This window comes from Stenella coeruleoalba (assembly GCF_951394435.1).
Source record: "Stenella coeruleoalba genome assembly, chromosome: 3".
NCBI lineage: Eukaryota > Metazoa > Chordata > Mammalia > Artiodactyla > Delphinidae > Stenella > Stenella coeruleoalba.
Window position 1 is genome coordinate 131,837,835 of NC_137148.1, and position 25,362 is coordinate 131,863,196.

At 41.4% G+C, this 25,362-nt stretch overlaps 1 protein-coding gene across 24 annotated transcripts in view; it reads left to right on the forward strand.

The window, feature by feature from the left end:
- SGCD (sarcoglycan delta) overlaps positions 1–25,362 on the forward strand; it is a 1,717,585-nt gene that overhangs the window by 1,542,754 nt on the left and 149,469 nt on the right. For all 24 annotated transcript variants that reach the window (XR_013827577.1, XM_079916704.1, XM_079916702.1 and 21 more), the window contains one exon: positions 23,263–23,350. Coding sequence is in view for 23 of the 24 variants with exons in the window: in XM_079916704.1 (XP_079772830.1) it covers positions 23,263–23,350 (88 nt within the window). In the remaining variant the exon portion in view is untranslated. The remainder of the gene's footprint in view (positions 1–23,262; positions 23,351–25,362) is intronic.

Consider the following 25,362-nt stretch of genomic DNA (forward strand, 5'->3'; position numbering starts at 1 on the left):
ATGAGATAGTATGTCCAACGTCATGAAAGGTAGAAGAGAACTGACAGGCAGTGACTCTCTCCTATGTAATGCTATGCTGCATGCCACCTAAAATCATCTTGAATACTACTGAGTCTCAAACCTTGGGAAACAAGGTGTCTTCCTCTCTTTCCATTGTTCCGAACAGCTTGGCGGTTAGAAAGTTCTCCTCTCATCAGCTTGACATCTGTCTGTATATGTGGTTCACCCACAAATTATCCCTCTCTTCAGAGCCATCCAGATCAAATTCAGTCTCTCTTCCCCATGGTAGCCCTTTGATTATTTGAAGACAGCTCTTACATCTAAGCTAGCCTTCTCTTGGCTGGACTCCCTCCGTTCTTCGTATCTTTTCTCATATGAAATAATTCTGCAGTAGTATTCACCCACTTCTGCTCTTTCACTATTTTGACTGCCTATATTAGTCAGGGTTCTCCAGAGAAATAAAACTAGCTCTGTGTGTGTGTGTGTGTGTGTGTATGGATGGGTGGATGGATAGATAGATAATTTTAAGGAATTTGCTCAGGAGGTTATAGAGGCTGACAAGTCCAAGGTACCCAAAGTGCGCTGGCAGGCTAGAGGTCAAAGTGCAGTTCAAGTCCAAAGGTCATCTGCTACAGAATTCCCTCTTGCTGGAGGAGGTCAGCCTTTTGTTCTATTCAGGACTTCAACTAATTGGATGAGGCAAACCCACATTATACATAGCAATATACTTGACTCAAAGTCCACTGATTTAAACACACATCTCATCCAAAAACACCCTCCAAGTTGACACATAAAATTAACCATCACAGGACCTTCTCTGGCACTCCAGTGGTTAAGACTGTGCTTCCACTTCAGGGGCCATGGGTTCGATCCCTGGTTGGGGAACTAAGATCACACATGCCACGCAGCATGGCCGGAAAATAACCAAAAATAAAGCAAACCAACCATCACACAGCCATTGGTATAGCATCATGCATTGTGTTACGATTAACAAAATAAGCTCAGAATTGGTAATTTGTCCAAAGCAAGATATAAAACTTATTGGAACATGAAGACCCTTCCACAAGACGAATTCAATATTCTTCTGAAAATTTTAACTAAGCAGCCCAGAGATGGTGGTCAGTGAGTGATAGGTGCTGGGTGATGATAATGTTATTATGATTATGATGATTAGCCCTGTCAGCAGCAGTGGCTAACATAGATTGGCAGCATGCTATCTGCTAGGCATGGTTCTCATTGCTCTTCTGACATTATCTAATCCTCATAATTACCTATAGAATAGGATCACTTTTATTTCTATTTTATGGAGAGAGAACCTGAGCAATAGAGGAATTAAGTAATGTGTCCAAGTTTATATAGAGCTTCCGCGAAGTAGGGACAGAATTCAAACTCGGGTAAGTCCAGTTCCAGAGTCTTTACCATAGCCATCACGTGGCCCCAGCCCCTTTTCTTCTCCCACTGAAACATTGAAAAGCATGGTAGAATATATAGAGTGACTGGAAAGTCTGGAAACATAAGTCACTAGTTGACATATTTGAATACATGCGTGACCAGTTAATACCCGTACGTGACTGGCTAGAAGTTTGCTCAGGGTGTTCCCACCATTCCACACCAGAGTGGTGAGGGTCTGCTTGGCTGACCATCTCTAGACCTGCTTTGGACATGTGAACACGTGTAGGGGGCTGCCTGTGTGCCAGATCTGAACCCTTCTGACATGCTAAAAGTGCACGTTTGTTCCGTAATAGACAAGAATCATGGTAGGCAATGCATCATAGATTCTATGCACAGTTGAGGAAAGTCTGTTAATACACCACATTTACTGCAGTTTCTCAGTTCATTGAACTATGTATTGCCAGTGAGAAACAACACATTGAACATACCACATAATACATCATGCATTGTAATATAATACCATGGAGCCATTTTTACGTATGTACACCAATGTTTACAGACTTTATGGCCATACTGTATTTACCATCTTGGTTGTCCACCTTTTTCTGTCTCCTTTAATGTGTAGGGTCTAGACTGAACACAGTATTCCAGATGTGCTCTGACTATACATAGTAAGGCAGAGCCATCTTCCCACTCTTCATTGTTTTTGGTACTACCATCTAAATCTTATAGACTTTCCTGGCAATCAGTTCAACAAGCTCAAGTTGACTTTGATTTTCATTCATACGACAGTCGTTTTTCGTATCTACCTTGTACGAGACACTGTTTTAGGCACTGGGGACACAGTGGTGAACAAAACGAAGTCCCTGCCCTCAGTGATCTTCTGTTGTAGCAGGAGGAGTCATTAAAAAAAACACAGTCAAATAATTACATAACACATTTATGTTGTGCTAAGGAGAAAAAGAAAGCTTTTCTGCTCCGTCTTTAAAGGATATAGAGAATGAAGAGGTTACTGTGTTAGCCAGGTGCGTATCTGGGAGAGGACATTTCCAGGTGCAAGGAACAGGAAATGCAAATGCCCCAGGCAGGGAAGAAGAAAAAAAGGCCAGTGTCCCAGCCTAGAGTAGAAATAACAGTGGGGAGAGGGGCCTGGTAAGGAATAAAGATTGGAGAGATAATAAGAGACCAGATCACAGAGAGTCTTGTAGTAAGGAGTTTGAATTTAAGCCTAGTTGTGACAGAGAGCCATTGGAGGATTCTTTTCTTCTCACGGGAGTGACATAATCTGTGTTGAATTGTAAAAGGATTACTCTGTTTCGGGATACTAGACTTTAGGAGGGCAAGAGTGGAAGCAGGGAAATCAATATGAACTACAACAGCTATTTTTATATGTCCAAGATAGATTTTTTGTTAATTATCTGTCTTACTTGATTTACAATTTAATCGCACTGCAGTCGGAAAATGTGTTTTATATGGCAATGGTTGTTTGAAATTCCTTTGTGAACTAGCACCGTGTCAACTTTTGTAAATGCTTTAGTGTGTTTGAAAATTATGGAGAGCCTCAATTTGTTGGTTGCAGAGTTTACATGTCCATTAGTTCAACCTAGTTGAATATTGTTAGTTCAGATCATTCACATCCCTGATGTTATTTGGTCAGCAGAGTCTGTAATATTCTAATAGATTTTTGTTCAGATCTCACGCTAGGGTTTGCCAAATTTCCCTCACACTTCTGACAACTTTTAATTAATGTTCTTAAGCTGCATTGTTAGTTAAGTGCCTAGTCGTGATTTGTATAACTTCTTGTTAGGGTTTTTTTTTTTTTTTTTGCGGTATGCGGGCCTCTCACCGCCATGGTCTCTCCCGTTGCGGAGCACAGGCTCCGGATGCGCAGGCTCAGCGGCCATGGCTCACGGGCCCGGCCGCTCAGCTGCATGTGGGATCCTCCCAGACTGGGGCACGAACCCACGTCCCCTGCATCGGCAGGCGGACTCTCAACCACTGCGCCACCAGGGAAGCCCAGGGTTTATTTTACGTGTAGTTTCTACTTAGGCATTAATACCTTTTGCCTTAAATAATAGTACTTGTCTGATGTTAACTGCTGCACCAGCCTTCTCTTACTATTTGCATGGAATATCTTTTTGCATATCTTTATTTTCAACCTTTCCATGTGGTTTTGTCTTAAATGTTTCTTTTTTTTAATTGATTTTTCTTCGAGTATAGTTGCTTTACAATGTTGTGTTAGTTTCTACTGTACAGTAAAGTGAATCAGCTGTACTTAAATGTTTCTTTTATAAAGAGCATTTACTTTGACTCTTTATATATATTATGGATATTTTTTTACTTCTGCCATCTTGGTTTGTGTTTCTTCTCTACTAGTCTGTTCCTTTGCTTTTTAATTTATTTAAAAAATGTTTTATCTTTCCTTCTGGTGGATGAATTTTTTTTCTATTTCTTCTCTTTCTCCTCTGTTGGTTTCAGACCATGGATTGTATTTCAGTTTGTTCAATGACCACTTTAATTTATAACACGTATACTTATTAAATAATTATATCTTCCCTCTTATATATGATAGAGACATTGGTCTACTTTATCCACTAACCTCCCCAGCACACACTCCTCCTCTTCCCCAATGCCAACACACAAACTGTTACCAAACTCAGGTTCAGCTGCTTGCTGCTCGAAAGCTAATACTCAAGGAAGGGAAAGGTTGCTTTATTCAGGTGGCCAGCACCTGGGGAGATGGTGGACTCCTGTCCAAAAACTAACTCCAAATATTCTGCTTGACCATGAAGGCTTTTAAAGGGAGAATCATTGGGGGAGGAGGTCAGAGTCTTCCTTATCTTCCACTGTGCAGATTTCTTGCAATTGGTTGGTGGTGAGGGAACAGGGTGGTACAACAGGAATCTTGTGCTCAGCCTGAAGTTACCATCCTCCACCACCGTAGGGGCCTTAGTTCCTGCAGAAGAACTCAAAGGTATTGTTATGTATATTTGTTGAGAAGGAACCAGGACACTGCCCCACAGCTGCACTGTTGTTCCCTGACTGTTCCTCCTTTGTTTCTGCATCCCCTCCCTTCCCTGATAAGCAACTGTTTGAATCTGCCCTTTGGAACTCTGGGAAGGTCAAGGAGATTGAATGAAGTCTATTGCCTACAAACAAGAAATTGGGGATACAAATAGGATTTGTACTCAGCAGGGCCCCACCGGGTGCTGCTCCATTTAAAAACCTCCCAGCAGGACGTTCTCTACCTCACAGAGAACTCTTGAGGTTCCCTTTACTTTGCCTGATCTAAGTACACAATGAGTATACCCTCCTTCTGGACCTTCCTGGCTGCAGGCCTTTGTCTATAGCCCATATTCCACTCAGTGATTTCTTTTTCTAGTCCATGCACAAGGTTGTCCGTTTTTTTGTTTTTTTTTTCTTGTGGGAAAATACACATAAAATAAAATTTACTTTTTGCATCAATTAAAAGTGTGCGATCCGGTGTCATTAAGTACCTTCACAGTGTTATGCAACCATAGGCCGTCTAGGTCACAATCTTTTTTTATTACCCCAAACAAAAATCCTGCATCCATTAAGCAGTCACTCCCTGGAACCCTCTCCCCCACCTCCTGGCTACCACTAATCTGCTTTCTGTACCTGTTCTACATGTTTCATATAAATGGAATCATAAAGCATGTGGCCTTTTATGTCTTCCTTCTTTTACTTAGTATAATGTTTTCAGGGTTCATCCATGTTGTGGCATGTATTGGCATTCCATTCTTTTTCATGGCTGAAAGACATTTCATTATATAAATGTACCTCATTTTAAATGGTACAGAGGAACCGGTTTGCAGGGCAGAAATTGAGACACAGATGTAGAGGACAAATGTATGGATACCAAGGGGGGAAAGTGGCAGGGGAGGGGGTTGGTGGTGTGATGAATTGGGAGATAGGGATTGACATATATACACTAATATGTATAAAATGGATAACTAATAAGAACCTGCTGTATAAAAAAATAAAATAAAATTCAAAACGAATATATATATATATATATATATATATATATATATATATACACACCACGTTTTTTTAATCCATTTATCTGTTGCTGGGCATCCGGATTATTTTCACCCTTTGGTTATTGTAAACAGTGCTACCATGAACATTTGTGTAAAGTTTTTGTTTGTTTGTTTTTTTAACATCTGTTTTCAGTGTTTTGGGGTCTATACCAAGGAGTAGAATGGCTGGATGATATGGTAATTCTGTTTCACTTACTGAGGGGCTGACAAACTGTTTTCCATAGTTACTGCACCAATTTTCGTTCCCAATAATACATTTTTATATTTTATATTCATGATATTCCTGATTATGAACATATTGTATATTCATGATTTTTATATGGTTGTGAAAATAATGCATGCTCATTTCTTCCTTTTTTTTTTTTTTTGAGCAAGAAAATTAAAATCACATATTATCTGCCGCTTCTTAAGAGCTATAAGGACTCAGGGAGTATGACGTGAAGGTCCCAACACTGCGTCTAGATTACGAGCCTGGGTTCTAAGTCAGGTTCCATGTGACCTGGGGATTATTACTGCTTAACCCTTCTGTAAATCTGATAATTAGATGAATACAAAGTGCAAACAGTGCCTCAAGTACGAAATATTTTGTTTTAATGCTCCCTTTCCTTTTCTGCCTACCCTTCATGAATTACCCGTCCAGGTGGACCTGGTCGCAGATCCCATATGGAATTAGTGTTCATGTCCTCCCTTTGAATCAACAGTTAGCTACCCTGTCTCCATTCTCCACTAGCCTAGTTCTCTGTGGCAGCTGGTGAGGCAGGCTTACATGGTAGGAGCAGTGTCAACCATGGGCCCTTCAGGCCCCTTTTGTGGTCTAGGTGCCTTCCACGCCTCCTGAATCACTCCAGAGAATCACCTACTCTGCCTAGACACACATGCTATGCAGGACACTCTTCTTGTCCTTACTGTTTCTACATGTTGAGTTCTTACTGTTTACTAGGCACGGTGCTGTATGTCTTGCATATGTTATTTTACTAGTCACAGCAACCTATGAGGTGGGTACTTTTCTCCCTCCACTTTATAGGTGAGGTGACTCAGACACAGAGGGGTTAAGTTGCACACTTGCGTTCACCCCACTGGTGAATAGAAGAGCCGTGGTCAGCTCATCTTCCTAAAATTAGGCCCTTAACCACCATGGGCAAGCAGAAATGTTTCACGTCCTCATAACTCTGGCACTGTTGGGGCTGACAGAGCTCATCAACATCAGTGACCTCTAGTACCCTTTTAAATATATATATGTTTAAAGGTACAAGCATGATGCTAAATTCCTTACCTGTGCCATTTTAGTTAATCCTTCCAGCTCTGTAAGGGAGCTACTGTTATTATCCCCATTTTTCACGTAATTAGCCCCATGTTTCCAGTTGAGAAAACCCAGACTGTGTGGTCTAGGGCTCCTAGCTCAGAAATGTCAAAGCGAGGTCTCAGCCGAGGGCTGTGTAGCCCCAAAGCCAGACACAACCACAATAGCACAGCACAAGGAAAGGCTCGAGTGACCCAGGGTTAGGAGTCTGGAGGTGGTTGGAGTGTTTCTATGTCACTGGGACTGATTTGTTCAGAGGCAAAGCCTCCGTCGAGTCCATCAGCATTGGGCTGGGCATATATCTTCCAACACAAATCACATCGCAACTCTCCTACTACATAAACTGGGCATAAGCAGCAACTGGCTTTCTATCCATGTCAGCGACGCCAGCCCCCCTTGCGCTCGTTTCTCTCTGAAGGGCTCACATCATCTTTACCCGGACTGTTCCTCAGAGATGCTTTTTGCCTCCTTAGCAGGCCACGCACCGTTCTGTGAAAGGCCGAGGTCCAAAGCAAAAGGCCCCATTGTTGGAGGGAGGAACTTACAAACAGAGCTAAGGAATGTGTGGGGACAGCCACAAAGCTGGACTTGTCTTTTCTTTGTTTTGTTTTTTAACATCTTTATTGGAGTGAATTGCTTTACAATGCTGTGTTAGTTTCTGCTTTATAACAAAGTGAATCAGCTATACATATATCCCCATGGGGGATATGGGGATATATCCCCATATCCCCTCCCTCTTGCATCTCCTACCCTCCCTATCCCACCCCTCTAGGTCACAAAGCACCGAGCTGATCTCCCTATGCTATGCGGCTGCTTCCCACTAGCTATCTGTTTTACATTTGGTAGTGTATATATGTCCATGTCACTCTCTCACTTCGTCCCAGCTTCCCCTTCCCCCTCCCCGTGTCCTCAAGTCCATTCTCTACGTCTGCGTCACAAAGCCGGACTTGCGCTCCTAGGTCTGGGGATGCTCTTGGGCCACTGCAAGGACACCACGCGTGGAAGAGACCTGTTTGCAAATATGACCCAAAGCCAGGCAAGTTTGGCCTTCAGAGTTTCTGTAGCAAAGAACAGGAGTGGAAGAGTTTTTACGTGTTGCTTTCTGTGTTAGGAAAAACAAACTTCCATGAGAAAAGCTTATCCTAACCTTGGTGCTTGTTGGGTTTTAATGCTGTCGTATTGGAATCAGCTTGACCTCTTGTGGAAAAGATGGAGCTGCTTCCTTGCACTGCGGGATCTTTGTATTTACTGGCTTTCTCGGAACCCTGGTCATGTCTCCCTTCCCCTCCATGAAGATTGCCCTAACTGTGCCAGCCAGTACTGAAGACTTTCTTTAATTACAACTCTTACACTTTCTGCTTAGGCTACACCTCCCACAGCAATAGAACAGGGGGAAAGTGCTCAAGTCTACAGCCCTGAGTTCTCTCCTTCTGCCATTTACCGGCATGCAAGCCTGGGCAAGTCATGCCCCACACCTAGCCTGTCTTCTCATCTATAAAGTGGCCAGAACACCTGCTCACTAGGACTATCAACATTAACCAATCCAGCAGGCATTATTGAGAGTCTATCATGTGTCAGCTTCTCTGCTAAGAAGCCCTTTGATGGTTTTTACAGAGATAAAGCGAGAGATATCTAAGTCCTAACATATGTTTTTAAAGCAACTAGTAACGTACCGTTTCCCCACATGGGTCCTCCCATGTTTTCTGTCAACATGTATTTTAAGAAAAATAAAGTTATAGGATTAAGTAGATTTTAAAACTCCTATAGGTACACAACAGTAAGCACATTATGTTCTTAGAGCTGATGATAGACTAACAAGTACTCTGCAGCTAAAAGGTAGAGGAAATAATGTTGAATTTCCTGAGTTTTTTTTCCCCCCACAGAACCTTTTTGGTGCAGGTTTTTATTTTATTTTGAAGAATGGCTACTCACCTATTATGGAAGAATTTTCTGCAGAACACTAGGAAATACCAGAAAGGAGCTTCAGTCAGTTACTGAAGCTAGCATCGTGTTATGTACTGTGAAGATGAAATTGTCACCTGAGATAATGTTAGGAGAGTGCATTGGACATTGTCAGGTGACCCTTCACAGTCTGTCTCTGATGTCATATTGGTTTTGGATTCTTACTTGAATCTTAATGGTATCTTTCCAAATACAGCAAAGGCTCTGGATTACCTCCTACACTGCGGTTACAATTTCTAGCCCTGTGTTGGGCGCATAAAAGGGTAACCGGTTGAGCTCTGACCTTGGCTTCCTCAGCCCAGCAGGTATAAAACATCTGCCCCTTTACGCATCCCCAAAGCAATCTCTGCAATAGCTATACTCCCTCAGAATTGAGTCCAGGTTACAATAGGTCCCTTTGGGCTCTTTGTTTGGAATGTGGAAGAAGTCATTCTTAGCCAAGGTATCCCAATTAACCCTCAGATCTGACCTTACCCCCAAAGAGGAAAATGTATCAGCATTTTCTTTTCTCCTATGGAGACAGCTACATTTCAGGAACCTTGAGTAGCAAATTCAGTTAATTCATAATTTTATGCCTCCTGCTAACTTGTTTATTGTATATGTAATTAGAACCCCTCCCCTCCACCAGCCTTTGGACACACCCACACACATACGCATACACACAGACCAGAAGAACCACTGACTTTTCCTGAGAAGTTTTGTTCAATTCTTTGTAACCTTCAAACTATGAGAAATTTAACTTGAGATGTTACCTTTAAGTTAACGACTGCATTATATGTCTCCCTCTCACAGGCTCCCCAATGATGATTTCTAGAGAAAGTAGAAAGCAAAATTTAAGCTGCCAGAAAGAATCAACTTGAAAATGCACAGATTTCTGTGTGAGTCTTGTCAGCTGAGATAGTTTGTGAACATTTTTCTAAAGGAGCTTTTAGTATCCATTGCGGATGTGCAGTGGAACTTAAAAGACAGGATGTAGGGTGGAAAGAAAGGCCAACTCTACACCTCAGTGTATCAGATTCTCAAGCAGTTCGTACTTAGCGTGTCCCAAGCTGAGCTCTTAAGTCCCCAACCTCCCTCCTACCAGACTCTCCCCTCAAATATTCTCTCTCTCCCCCACTGTTCTCTGTCTCAGTAAATGGCCTACAACCTCTCCAGTTGCCAAGAAACATAAGAGCCATCCTGGACTCTTCCCCTTCCTTGTTACCAACCTCAATCAGTCACCAATTCTAAGATATATATGTTTAACCTTTCTGCTCATCTTCCCTACTCCCACTGCAGTTCTAGCTGCCATCCTTTCTCACCTGGATGACAGCAGTAGTTTCTCACCTGGTTTCTCCCATCAAGCGTTGCCTCTTTCTTGTCAGTCCTCACAAGGTAGCCAGAGTGACCATGTTTAGATGAAAATCAGCTCCAGTTACTGCGCTGCTTAAAACCCTTTGATGACTTCCCACTTCTGGAGAAAGTCCAGTATCGTTTAAATGGCATCTAAGAGCAAAGAAGGAAGACGGATCTATCAGATATTTAGATGTACCATAGACCATAGAAATAGAAGAGTACAGTATTGATGCCAGAACAGACAGATGGTAGAACAGACTAGAAGGCTCTGACACAGACTCGTGTGTATTTGGAGAGTAATATAAGATAGTGGCGGCACCACGTATTGGCAGGGAAAATAACAATCTCTTGGTAGAGAGCGTTAAGGAAAATGACTTCCATTTGTATTCCCACCTAAACTGTATACAAAAGTAGATTCCAACGGCAATGAAGACTTAGTATGAGAAGTGAAACTCAAATGTGAGTAGAAAAGAATATGAAAAAAGAACTAAGGCAGGAAAGGATTTCTTTATGAAACCCCAAGGAACCATCCTTAAGGAGAAACAAATGAGTTTTCTTACATCAAAGTCAAACATTCCCATTTATCAGAGGACAGCATGGGCTGAGTTAGCAAAGCTGATGGCAGACTCGAGGGACATGTTTTTCCCTCTCCTCGTTGATCTTTAAGCTCCATCTACATTTTCCTTTCTCTCTGTCCCTTAAATATACCAAGCTCCCTCCTGCCTCAGGGCCGGTATACATGTCTGTCACTGTCTGAAAAGTTCTTTCTCCTCTGGTTTAGTTAATTCCCATTCACACCTATGATCTCAGCCAAAATGCCTCTCCCTTAGGAAGACCTTTGTTGACTGCTCAGATTAGGACAGGTTTTCCTTGCGCGTGTGCTCATTTCAACTTCTACTTCCTGTTCATTGTACTCGTTGTAATCGCAATTATATAATCTTTTACGGAACTCTTAACTTCATGTCCATCCTCCCTACTAGCGGTGGTAAGCTCCAGGAGAGCAGAGGCTACCTGCTCAGTACATAGCACAGTGCTTTATGCCTAGAAGATATCTTTAAAATGTTAATGGAATGAACAAATGACAATTGAAAGAGGGCATATTCCATACCACGTGCCAGATGGGTGCTACAAGCCCGGGGAATGGGCTTAATTTAACCCTTAGGTCAGCAAGATTGGGGATAACGATGTGTGCCCCTGCTTCTCCCTGTTGTGTGAAGTCTCAACATCTCAACTCTCATTTGTATCACCTACGGTTCCTTGCACTCAGTAGGTGGTGAACAAGTATTTGTTGACTACAGGTCTATACTGCCTCCTCCCAGCACTCTCAGTTTTCTGTGTTTACACTATCACATCAGCCATGCTTAATGGCTTGCCTTTTGAAAACTCTCTTTGAGAGTTGATGTCAGCCTTCATTTATTTACTTCTTTTGTTGACAACTCTCACTCTCAGTTGACTCTTAATTTGATCTGAGTATTCAGTTATTCAGCAAATATTGATTGAAAGCCTAGTGAGTGTGCCAGGAATGTGCCAGACACTAGGAAAGCTGGCAGTCCCCTTCCAGATTTTTTTTTTTAATATTTATTTATTTATTTGGCTGTGTCAGGTCTTAGTTGTGGCGCGTGGGCTTAGTTGCTCCGCGGCATGTAGGATCTTCCCGGACCAGGGCTCGAATCCGTGTCCCCTGCATTGGCGGCGTGCGGATTCTTAACCACTGTGCCACCAGGGAAGCCCTTTGTCATGTTTTTAAAAGTATCAATTCAGAGACAACTAAAGCATCCTATTTAAAATAATAATGGTAATGGAGACATTGGATGCCTGCTGAGGATAAGCTTACAAACTACCTTTTGGGATGATTTTAATGACAAATACGAGTTTGTGTCGGTTTGATTTTTCTAGTCATATCACGAGTTACTATTAGAAGTAGACTCACAGACATAGAGAACAGACTTGTGGTTGCCAAGGGGGCAGGGGGGAGGGAAGGATTGGAAGTTTAGGGTTAGCAGATGCAAACTGATATATATAGAAGAGGTAAACAATAAGGTCCTACTGTATATCACAGGGAACTATATTCAATATCTTGTGGTAAACCATAATGGAAAAGAGTATAGAAAAGAATGTATGTGTATGTATAACTGCATCACTTTGCTGTGCAGCAGAAATTAACACAACATTGTAAATCAACTATACTTCAACTTTAGTGAACATTGATCACTACAGCCAGTACATTGTGATTCCTACCACAAAGAAGCTGGCGACTTCTGATTACCCTATTTTCTGTAAGCTGACCAGGGGAGAATGATAGCGTATAAAGAGCCGTGCATAGAGAACTGGCTGGGAGAGGCCCGTGCACTCTTGTTTATTTTAGTATTCCTAAAGATAGAATCCCATGGAAATAAATTTGTTTAGGGGAGAATTTTCTAGTAACATGATCCACCCCAGAGTGAAATCACATGTCCATGATGTATTAAGCTTCCTGCCTTCGCAGAGATGAGTGCCTTTCTGAGGTCTCTTCCTAAAGTTCTAGATCTTGGAATTTGGCAGCCTAATATAGCTTTCCAAAAAAACACTAAAAAAATTTTTTGAAAGGTTTAAATATACAGACAAGTTGTAAAGATCATGCAGAGCATTCTTGTATATCTCGTAGCCAGTCTTCTCTATTACTAGTATAGAACATTGGTATGGTACTTTTGTCACAGTTGATGAACCAATACTGACACATTATTACTAACTAAAATATATCTTTTTTTCAGATTTTTCTTAGTTTTTATGTAATGTCCTTTTACTATCCAAGGATCTCATCCAGGATACCACATTATGTTTATTTGTCATGTTTCTTTAGGTTCTACTTGGCTGTGACAGTTTCTCAGACTCTCCTTGGTTTTGAAGCCCTTACCATTTTGAGGAGTACTGGTCAGATGTTTTGCAAAATGACCCTCAATTAAGATTTGTCTGATGTTTTTCTCATAATTAGTTGAGGGTAATGGGTTTTTAAGAGGAAGACCACAGAGGTACAGTGTCCCTCTCTTCACATTTTTCAAGGGTGTATACTATCAACATGACTTATCACTGTTAATGTTGACCTTCATCACCTGGCTGAAGGGGTATTTGTCAGATTTCTCCACTGTGATGTTCCTATTCCCTATTTCATGCTGTATTCTTCAAAAGGAAGTCACTATGTGCAATCCATCTTTAAGGAGTAGAGAATTAACTATGAAAATTGTTTGGAATTCTTCTACATAGGAGATTTATTTTTTTCTGTTCCATTTATCTATTTAATCATTTATGTATATCAGAATGGACTCATGGATATTTATTTTATGTCTTGGGTTATAATTTAGTGCTACAGTATTTATTTTGTTGTTCACATTGTTCCAGCTTGGCCATTGGGAGCTCTTTAAGTTTGTCTCCTGTGTCCCTTTGACATGCTCCCCCATAATTGTGGGCTGTTTTTCTGTTTGTTTTTTATTTGTTTTTGAGCACTTCATTCCTTTCTGGCACCACAAAATGTTCCAGGCACATCTTTCATATTTCTTGCCCCTGTCCTAGAATCAGTTGTTTTCCAAGAAGCCCTCCTGCTATAGGTTTTGTCTGTTTCCTTGTTATAGTTTATGTAGCATTTTAGTAGCCACTGTGCTAGGCCCTTGACATATACTGTCTTTTTTAATTCTCATATCAACACGATTAGGTAGCCTTTAACTTCATTTTGTAAATATAGAAAGTGAGTCTCAAAGAGTATAAATGATTTACCCAACACCACACAGTTACTAAAAGTAGAGTTATGATTCAAGCCCAAATCTGACTCCAAAGCTCACACTCTAAACTGTTACTCCACAGGCCAGGCTCCCCTGTGTTCTCAGTCAGCCTTAGGTGGATACTATGCTATTGTGAATTGCTGTGCCTTTTTGTTAGGAGGATAAGGCAGAAGCCAGCAAAATTCTCTGGTGGCAAGATGGCTCAGGATTCCAGCCCTGCTGATCCCTTCCTTCTCTGAGCTTCATTCCCACTGAGAGTTGAAAGCCTTCCCTGAATGTGGAAGTTGTTTATGTGCTGTCTTGGGGTTTTCTCTTGTTATCTACATTCCCAGATCAGACTCTTAGCTCCTCAGAGGGCAAAGAAAATATATGAAGATAAGTAACTTCAGAACAGGCTGTGTTGATGTGGCTGGCATCAAAAGCAAATATTAAAATCTGTGCCCTTCATAGCGGGAGAGCATAGATCTTGATGGAAGGAATGTTGCATTGTTGTCATGGTTATTTTCCATTGACTCAGTCTCCTGCTGGTCAAGGAGCTACTCCAACACAAAGGTCGTACCTTTCCTATTCTCCAGGGCCAAGGACAATATATAACATGTTCTAGACACTCAGTATATACAAAATGCGTAAGAGAAGCTCTTGGGTCCTGGACTAGACACTATTTGCTCTTGAATTACACACAAGTTTAACCTGCTTTTTCCACTTAGGAAGGCAGAAGTAAGAGGTGGCTCTAGAGATAGACAGATTGATGGCAGTGAAAAATGATAAGTCTGCTTCATTCAGAAACCCCATTCAAAAAGACAGTAAATGGAAAAGAAAACTGAAAAGGAATAAACTTACATGGTCATAGAGAAAGAGAAAAAATGATGGAAAGGGCTGATGGAAAGTGGGTCGATGAGAGGGGGCTGACCTGGCAGAGCTGGAATCTACAAATGTGCAGTGAAGGAAGCAAAATAAATAAATAAATAGAGTGAGAGAGGATCCATGATACAGAGCCCTGGAAAGGCTCTGGAAATAGATGTCCCTGATGAATTGAGAGCCAGTGTCCAGAATGAATGGAACAGGGTTACTTATCCACAAAGCACTTGAGACACAGTGCCTAGGGCCAACAACAGTCATGATGCACTCTGGAGTGAGGCTGACATAAAGGACTGGTTGGAAGATCTGCATAAATACCAGTTAAACTCAGCATCTATACCCAGATCCCATCCCCAATTGACCCAGCTAGTAAGTACCTCTTCCCAGCCTAGCAGAAGATAGGAGGATTGTTATCTACAAAGTTAAACCATCCAGAAGTATTGAAAAGCCTTCTCTAAATAGAAAGGAGGCAAAAATCTGTAGGAGAGAGAAAATTGCAACTGGAAAATAAATCACTTAAATGAGTCAGTACATAGATTTAAAAAAAATTTTGTGTGTGAAAGTGATAATTAACTGTTTTGATGATTAACTGTTTTGATTAACTGATTTGCTGTTCATTAACAATGAACAGCAAAAGGATAAACATGAAGTTGTTAAAGAGGAAATAAAAATCATAAAATGCTGGGGAGGGTAGTAAGAAAATGTAGATATTTTAAAAAATGTGTTTGAGCCTATATTACTATCAGTCTAAAGCAAGTAAATATAATAATGGGTTAACATACTTGAAAAACAAAACTACAAATCAAAAACATACAACAGATTCACAAAAACTAGAAAGAAGAGAACTCAAGTATAATACAGAAGAAAACCATCAAACCACAAAAGGAAAAACAAAAAGAAAGGAACAAAGAAGAAATACAAAATCAACTGGAAAACTGGGTTCGAAATGGCAGTAAACACATACCTATCAATAATTATCTTAAATGTCAATGGACTAGATGCTCCTATCAAAAGACATAAAGTGGCAGATTGGATAATAATATTCTGTCTACAAGAGACCCACTTTAGGGCAAAGGACACACGTAGATTGAAAGTGAAGGGATGGAAAAAGATATTTCATGCAAATGGAAATGACAAGAAAGCAGGGGTAACAATACTCATATCAGACAAAATAGACTTTAAAACAAAGACCATAAAGATAAAGATGGACACTATATAATGATAAAAGGATCAATATGAGAATAGGGTATTACAGTCATTGACATATAGCACCCACTATAGGAGCACCTAAATACATAAAACAAATACTAACAAGCATGAAGGGAGAAATTGATGGGAACACAAAAATAGTAGGAGACTTTAACAGCCCACTCACATCTATGGAGAGATGTTCTAGACAGAAAATCAGTAAGGCAACAGAGATCCTAAGTGACACAATGAAATAGTTAGACTTAATTAATATTTTCAGGACATTATATCAAAAAAAAGCACCCCACAATACATATTCTTTTCAAATGCATATGGAACGTTCTCTACTATAGATCACATACTAGGACAAAAAACAAGCCTCAAAAAATTTAAGAGGAGAGAAATTATTTCAAGCATCTTTTCTGACCACAGTGGCATGAAACTACAAATCAACCATAGAAAAAGAAATGAGGAAAAAAAAAGATTATTTAGAGACTAAACAACATGCTACTGAAAAACCAGTGGGTCAATGATGAAATTCAAAGAGGAAATTAAAAAATACCTTGAGGCAAATGACAATAAAAACACAACCAAACAAAAATCTGTGGGTTGCAGCAAAAGCAGTACTACGAGGGAAGTTCATAGTGATACAGGCCTTCTTCAAAAAGCAAGAAGAATCTCAAACAACCTAAACAACCACCTAAAAGAATTAAAAAAAAGAACAAACAAAACCTAAAGTCAGTAGAAGGAAGGAAATGATAAAGATCAAAGAGAAAATAAATAAAATAGAGATTTAAAAAAATAGAAAAAAAATCAATAAAACCAAGAGCTGATTTTTTGAAAGGGTAAACAAAATCAACAAACCTCTGGCCAGCCTCACCAAGAAGAAAACAGAACCCAAATAAACAAAATAGGAAATGAAAGAGGAGAAATAACTAATAACACAGAAATACAACAACAAAAACCTGTAAGAGAATACTATGATCAATTTTATGCCAACAAATTTGACAACCTAGAAGAAATGGGCAAGTTTCTAGAAACATACAGTCCACCGAAACTAAACAAAGAAGAAATAGACTGATCACTAGAAGTGAAATAGAATTTGTCATTAAAAACAAAAAAACTCCCTGAAAACAAAAGTCCAGAACCAGATGGCTTCACTGAGGAAGAACTTACACCGTTCCTTCTCAAACTCTTCCAAAAGATTGAAGAAGAGGAAGTACTCCCAAAGTCATTCTGTGAAGCCATCACCCTAATATCAAAACCAGGCAAAGACGCTACAAAAAAGAAAATCACAGGCAAATATCTTTGATGAACGTGTTGGGTTGGCCGAAACGTTCGTTCAGATTATTCCATAGAATGTTATGGAAAAACCTGAACCAACGTTTTGGCCAACCCAATAAATGCAAAAATTCTCAACAAAGTATTAGCAACAAAATCCAACATCACATAAAAAAGATCATACAGCACAGTCAAGTTGGATTCATCCCAGGATCACAAGGATAGTTCAACCTATGCAAATCAATCAGTGTGACACATTACATCAACAAATGAAAAGACAAAAATCACCTGATCATCTCAATAGGTACAGGAAAAGCATTTGACAAAATTCAGTATTCATTCATGATAAAAACTCTTTCCAAAGTGGGTATAGAGGGAACGTATCTCAACATAATAAAAGCTATTTATGACAAACCCACAGCCAACATAATACTCAGTGGTGAAAAGCGGAAAGCCTTCATGCTAAAATCTGGAACGTGATAAGGATGCCCACTCTCACTGCTTCTATTCAACACAGTATTACAAGTCCTAGACCCAGCAGTCAGGCAAGAAAAAGAAACAAAATGTATTCATTTTATTTATAGTGAGGTGGATGGACCTAGAGTCTGTCATACAGAGTGAAGTGTCAGAAAGAGAAAAACAGATACCATATGCTAACACATATATATAGAATCTAAAAAAAATAAAATGGTTCTGAAGAACCTAAGGGCAGGACAGGAATAAAGATGCAGACTTAGAGAATGGACTTGAGGACACGGGGAGGGGGAAGAGTAAGCTGGGACGAAATGAGAAAGTGGCATGCACATATATACACTACCAAACGTAAAATAGATAGCTAGTGGGAAGCAGCCGCATAGTACAGGGAGATCAGCTCAGTGCTTTGTGACCAGCTGGCAGGGTGGGATAGGGAGGGTGGGCAGGAGACGCAAGAGGGGGTAGATATGGGGATATATGTATATATATAGCTGATTCACTTTGTTATAAAACAGAAACTAACACACCATTGTAAAGCAATTATACTCCAATAAAGATGTTAAAAAAATAAAATGTAAAATTGTCAGTATATGCAGATGATGTGATACTATATATATAGAAAACCCTAAAGACTCCACACAGAAACTACTAGAACTGATAGACGAATTTAGCATGGTAGCAGGATACAAGATTAACATACAGAAATCTGTTGCCTTTCTTTGCACTAACAATGAAATGTCAGAAAGAGTTTAGAGAGTTTAGGAGTTTAGAGAATTCCTCTCTGATGAAACTAGCCCACAGTTACTGACTGCCCACAGATACTGACATTTAGAGGTTTTCCATTGAATTAGCCAGTTCCCCAATTCCCTGTGGCAAGATTTACTCTTCCAGAAACCCAGAGATTCCAAAGAGCATTTTTATTTCATCTAAGAGAGGGTAGTGTGTCAGTCAAACATAGAAGGGATGGTATAAAATGAAGTTTCAAAAAATAAGAAAATTACAAGTACTGTAGTCAAATTTTTTTTAAAACTCAGCAGAAATATTGGAACTTAAAGCTGAGGTTATTTCCCAGAATATAGAACCTAAAGAAAAAGGATTCAACATCAGGAGGAAAAAAACAAAAGTAGAAAATAAAGCATTTTTTTTAAATGAAGCATTTATTGACTCTACGAAAAGAAAAAAAAAGTGTACAAGAAAGAAAAAGGAAATGTAATCAAAGAACATGACTTCGCTCAGCTGTGGACAGTATTATGCATAATCATAATAATGTAGATTCTGAATATTGATTTGACCAAAATTGCATGGAAGAGTCCATACCATTGGAGAAATTCAGTGGATAACGTCTAAAGTTGATAGATAAGTGATAGCACAGAAGTATATTTTGGGCCATGGGGAGGGAAGTACCTGAAGGAGAATCCTGGCAAGTTGAAAGCTCTTGCTTTCAAGGTGGTGAGAGGTATGAACCACTGCTCTTCAATGTAAGCTTTGTAGTATTTGATGTTTATATGGACTGCCTTCATATGAGAACAAATAATACATTTCAAAAAATCAGATACACTAATTTTAAAATGTCAGCATGATGGAGCCATTTAGTGTTCAAATAGCCACATGCATACAGTAGTCCCTGGAAAGCATTGTGGGATAAATAATGTTCATTGCAGTGGTCTTGCGTCATCAAGAAAATGTGTGATTCTGTTCTGCATGTTCTGCTCTAGAGAAACAGATACGATGGGGGTTCTTCTCCATCCAAATGCTACATGCTTTAGTTGTTTGAGGAGAGTCCTGATGTGGAGTGTCCTAATCTCCCAAAGTGGGAGAAATGGTGTGTGTCCCCCTTCCTCATGTCCCAAGCAGCCTCACCCCGTGTCCAGGAGAATCTGGGCTGATTGGCCACAGACTGACTTGCTCCGGTCCAGAGCTCTGATAATCATCATCAAACACCCTCGGGTTTGCCAGACTCCTTCCTTTCCGCCAGGCGGGGCTGAGCCTCCCTCGGGTTCCCCATAAGCCCCTTGTCCTTGGATGGTTGCCTTGAAGTCATTTAGTGAAAGTCACTGGCCCCAGAGCAGGCTGTCCTGTGGCAGAAATTAACCTCCCCAGGCCCAGAGGCTGCAGTGGTGAGTGGGAGGGAGACAGGAAAGAGAAGCAGCTGAGAGAGCAGAATTTAGCCTCTCCTCATAAAGTGTTTCCCCTGCTGGTTCTGATACCACAGAGACCGCAGAGGATGCTTCGCTTGGCTGCTGCTTCCTGGTTTAACCTCAGTAAAGCGAGCCAGAGAGCCAAATAAAATGGCCCTGACCCAGCTGAGTCAGAGTTTGTTAACTGGTGGTTTGTGCTTTTTTCCTGGTGATCTTTCTGTTTTCAGGTACTGTATATGGGAGGATTATAGCAAGATGTCCCGGGCTAGAATGAGGCTCTTTGTTTAAACCCTCATGTAGCAAAGACTGTGTCCCAGCGTGTTAAGCATCACAGACCAATTAATGCTATATGTTAATCTTTTGATCTAGCAATAAAAGGGAATGGCTGGCTTTATTTTATCTCTTGCTACAAACCTTGATCAAAGCTGTAGAGATTTTTTTTTTTTTCCTCAATAGAATTTTGTGAATATTAAGGGCAGGCAGATACGTTTGAAGATACTGGGATTTGAAAGATAATAGTGAACCGGCCACTAAAGGGAGATCCTTTGAAATCTGGAAACAGAATATTGGATGTAGAGGATACCCCTGACTTAGTTCACAGATAGGTTATAAGGAATAGGTAATACAAAGAAAGGTCAACCTTTTCCTCCTCCCTCCTTTCCCCCTCCCCCCTCCTCTTCCTCTCTTTCCCCCTCCCCCTCCTCCTGCCTCTGTCACTAAGCTGCCCTGTCTGCCCCCTCCCCTAACCCTACCAACTACAGAGGACTTAACTGTGTGCCTGGAACACAGTTCATTACATAGAGAATTTAATAATTTTAATATGATGTGTCTTTTAATAATTTAATAATAATATGTGCAACATCACATATCAAGAAACTGAGGCTTACAGCACTTAAGTTACTTGCCCAAAGCCACCCAACTGGAAGGTGGTAGAGTGGAGCTCGGAAACTAGGTAGCTTGACTCCAGGGCTCCTACTGTGTGCGTGGCTCACAGAGAGGGCTCAGTTATGTCAGCCCTGAGCTGCTGCTGCTATCGATGTTGCAGAGAATGAACCACAGAATGATTAAGTGATTTGCTCAAGGTCGCACACTGGTCAGTGGCCATGGAGTTTATCCAGTTGTCTGATTCCGGGTCACCCCTCTCTCTGCAGTGCCAGGTTGCTCAATATATGAAGAGTTAGTGCTTTAACTTCTAGAAACCTATATCCTTCTAGGCAGGTTCCAGGTTCTGAATTCTCACATTGCTTGAATTGTTTGTAAGTTTGAAGTAGCACAGTTAAGCCCTGCCAGAAGCAATGGCAAAGAAACTATTTTAGGTTAATATCTGTTTCCTAATGAATGGGGAAAAAAAAAAAACTGTGTCAATATTAGATTCAATGTATTTCTTCTTCCCTGATCCAAGTAATAAGCAAAAAACAAAACAGAACTAAAAAACCTATATTCATCAGGCAAAATTTTAATTTCAAGCTACGGGGGGGGGGGGGGGCACAGTGAATCAGTGGTTGCCTAGATGTGGCAGAAGTTCTCTCTCTCCTCAACAGTAGGACAAGAGCTCTCACCCAAGGTTAACTGGTTTCTCAGGGCTTGAGCAGGTCAGTTATCCATTTTATCAGTTAACCTCGGGTAAGAGGGACCACGGCTCTAGACCATCAGTGTGTGGAAAACGCCTTGGTGGTGGCCGCCCCATCCGTCTTCTCCGCTCGTGAAAACTACCTCAGACCTTGGCCCAAGCTGCCTGTCAGCACAGCTCTGCCACTCCACCGTCTGCAGGCCCTGGGCTGGGCCCATGAATCACCTGTTTTCGAAGAAAAAAGACAAAAGACAGTCAGCCCACAACCGTCCTCGTTTTCTCATTCCATCTTCGGAAAAGCCTATCTACATTCTGTTCCAGGTTCAGCTCAGCATGATCGTCCCCTTTGCGTCTCACTCCACAGCCTTAAGCCAGGAACAGTCTCACCCTTCAGGAAAGTTCCCGCACACTGCTGCTCTCTTATCACCCTCACGGTCCTCTGCCTGGTATTGTAGGTGTGTGTGCTGCGTCACTGTCCCCACTGGAATGTAAGACTTTGAAGGTGAAGAGGGTCTTTCCTATCTTCATTTTCCTGACAACTCGTGGCGCAATGGTTTTTCTGTATTTGGGACTCAATTCATAGTGGTTTAACTGAATTTTCAGGCAGGTACATGCCATGTGGTAATGAGGGTTTGGAAAGACAAGGATGACTACCTACATTCTTCTTCCTAATAACCATCTGGTTACTGACATGTTTTGTCAGAGATTCGTCCTTTTGTTTATGGCTTTAGTTTACTCCAAGAAAGGAAGGATGTCTAAGCTGGGGGTTGGCAGAATATGGCCTATGGGCTACATCCAGCCCTCTGCCTGTTCTCATCTGGCCAGTGAACCGAGATAGTTTCTACATTTCTAAATGTTTGGTGGGGGAAAGACAGGGGGAGGAAGAGTAATATTTTATGACAAAATAAGATTATATTAAATTTAAAATGATATGAAATCAAAATGTCATTATCCACGAAGAACGTTTTACTGGAATACAGCCCTAGCTGTTTGTCTGCATATTGTCTATGGCTCATTTGCACTAAAGCAGAAGATTTGAATAGTTAACACACAGATGATATGTCCCACAAAACCTAAAGTATTTATTATCAGGCCCTTTATAGAAAAGGTGTGCCAGCCTGTGTTCTGAGTCATTCTCAGAAATGTCTGCCACCATGTGGAAGGGGGATCAGGTGCCCTTTTTGATTAAAGGGAGATGGGTTGAAGGCACAGGATGCCTGGAGGAAAAGAAATCTGGAGAAAGAAAAGAAAGAAAGGGGAGGCAGAGGCCACCTTGGAGATGCTGGATCCTCCTGGGTTTTGTATCCATGCGTGGCAAACATTCTACAAAAAGATTTCCATCTTTCTGAGGAGCACCTGGATGGTCACAGCCAGTGGACCTGCCGGAGGGGGAAACCTGGAGTGTTTTCCACAAGCATTTTCCTCTCCACTAAGAACTCTGCATAGTTCTTTGGAGAAATTGTGAACTAGAAAGGGTGAGAGTAGGAGATTATCATTCACTCCTGATCATTCCGTGTACCAGAGCTAACTAACATCTACAGTAAGATCTAAAGGGCTCTGTGTCCTTGTTGTCTTTGATTCAACAAACGTGTGTGTGTGTGTGTGTATGAAATCTCTTTGGAGTGTGTCTGTCTATCTGTGTGTCTCTTTGGGGAAAATCCATTCTGATTGAATGCCAATTAATTATCATGTATGTGGGGATCGTTAAACATTTAGAATTTTCAGAGAAAGATACATCAATTAGAACTTGGCTAAGATCAGCTCAGCCCCGTGGGGAGTGGGGATTACAGTTTTGTTTAGAAATCTGCTGCCACCATATATAAAATATATAAACAGTAAGATCTACTGTATAGCACAGAGAACTATACTCAATATCTTGTAATAACCTATCATGAAAAAAACAAATCTGCTGCCATTTTCATATGTTTCTCTAATTTTCTTATTACAGGGTAATGCCCTGTACTTCAAATCTGCCAGAAATGTTACAGTGAACATCCTCAACGAACAGACTAAAGTCCTAACTCAGCTGATAACAGGTAAGAAAAGAAAGCACTTAGCAGTGTCTGGTCCACGGTAAGCGCTCAAAAAACATACAGTGGAAGGTTGAATGAAACACCACGTGATGTATCTAAAGAAGGGAAAGTCTGCTCGCACAATTTACAGTGTCAGAAAAGAGAACAAAGCATGTGTTCCCTGATGCTACTCAAGGGCAGAGTCTCATCCTATCACACATTTAACTTATGCAAATCTGATGATACTCGTTTAGGGGGTGGGGAAGAAGAATAAACTATTTTTCATGTAGCATGGCCCCTAAACACCAGCTGCTCAACCACAGGAAAGCTCTCTGCTCCAGTGCCAGAGGAAAAGCTGGCTGTGTTGTATTAACTGGAAGAGAGCACAGTATACACAGAACCATGTACATCGTACTTTATGGGTTGTAAAAGGGATTTGTAATGATAGTTTGAATCCATGCCATATTTGCCGAACGTGCTGACTTTGAACCTAGCTCAATTGCGAGATGCAGATGTACCCCGACTGAATATGTTTGTGTAGTTCCTTTTCATAGCGCAGATCTGCTCCTAACAGCCGTGGAAAACACCCAGTGGGGTTTAAGCTGCACAGTGCTGAAATTTAAACAAGAGTTGGTTATTCACCATAATGACTCTAATGATGAACATGGGCCTCACGGTCGCGGTAACACGCTGGGTGGTATGACCGGTGCCCCTCTGTAGGTTATGAGCAGCGGTAGATAGGAGCTGTCATGCACCTCCACGGCAGAAGGGGAAAGGGGGGCTCTGTCTGCACGGCACTGTTACACTTGCAGACAGAAGATGCCATTTGTTTGGCTTCAGGGCTGAAAGAAATGTCTACAGATGGACATTTCGAGAAGCCAGTTACCCAAATGTCCTGAAACATTACTGGCACTAAAACATCTGGAGCCCCACTAATCCCAATGCCACGGGGAGGCAGATGCCTTTGTGCCCAGAGTCTCGCTGGGGAAAGAGCCTCACTCTCCCGCCACCAGATGTGTACGTCTGGAGAGCCACAGCTGGTGGGTGACCTGGACTGGCTCCCCTGGAGGAACAGCTGTGGCAGAGCCCGTAATCCATAAAATTCCAGCGCGCGCCCAGCACAGCGGCCTCGCTGCTCTAACATGTGGCCCGCAGTCACGATGCTAAATAATTAAATAAACAGCTTCAGTAAGCAATGATTTAAGCAGTGTGCATGAAAATTGCCTCCAGGAGGGAAATAAATCCGACCTCCAGCTCCCAGTTCCTGCGTTCAAAAGGGACTTATGTAGCCTGATCATTTGATCATTTGCCATCTATTTGCAGTGGGAGATCTGGCTGACTTGAGAGATTTTGTTTTGATAAATCTGGAACCGGACGAATGACTGTTACTCAGGAAAAGAGTCTTTCTGTCCCCCTCCTTCTCCCCCCACCTCCTCCTTTTGCTTCTCTCTTCCGACTCCCCCTTTTCTCCTCCTTCACCCCCTCTTCCTTCCCCCTCTCTCCATCTCCCTTTGTCTCCCTCTGCCTCCCCCTTCTCTCTCGCCCCTTTCCTCTTTCTCTCTCTCTTTTTCCTCTTCTGTTGTTCTCTCCTCTCTACTGCCTCTCTGTTTCCCCATCTTCTTTCTGTCTCCCCTGACCAGGGCAGGCCCCTGGAGCTGAGACCCCATCCCTACCTCTTAAAGTAAGGCACAAGGTAGCTAATATTAAACGAGATGGGCAGAAAGCCATCCTAACACCAGCCGGCAGCAGCCTTTCAAGATGCCTTCGAGAGAGGATAGTACATACGTTCAAAAAGAATTCCCAGTACATACACCCATGCACGATCACCCCTAAAGTTTCCCTTCAGGGTTCTCCTTTTATATTGATGCACATGGTGGAAAGCACAGAGCAGTTCCAGGAGAAAGTATCCTAAGGCCCGGTACACTTAGTGGTGGACTTACCTGACAGCAAATCATTTTGCCTAAGCGGCCGGGTTTACTATGGCAGTCCTGAGGATTCGAGAGTTCTCCTGCTTATTACCTAATGATCATGTCTCA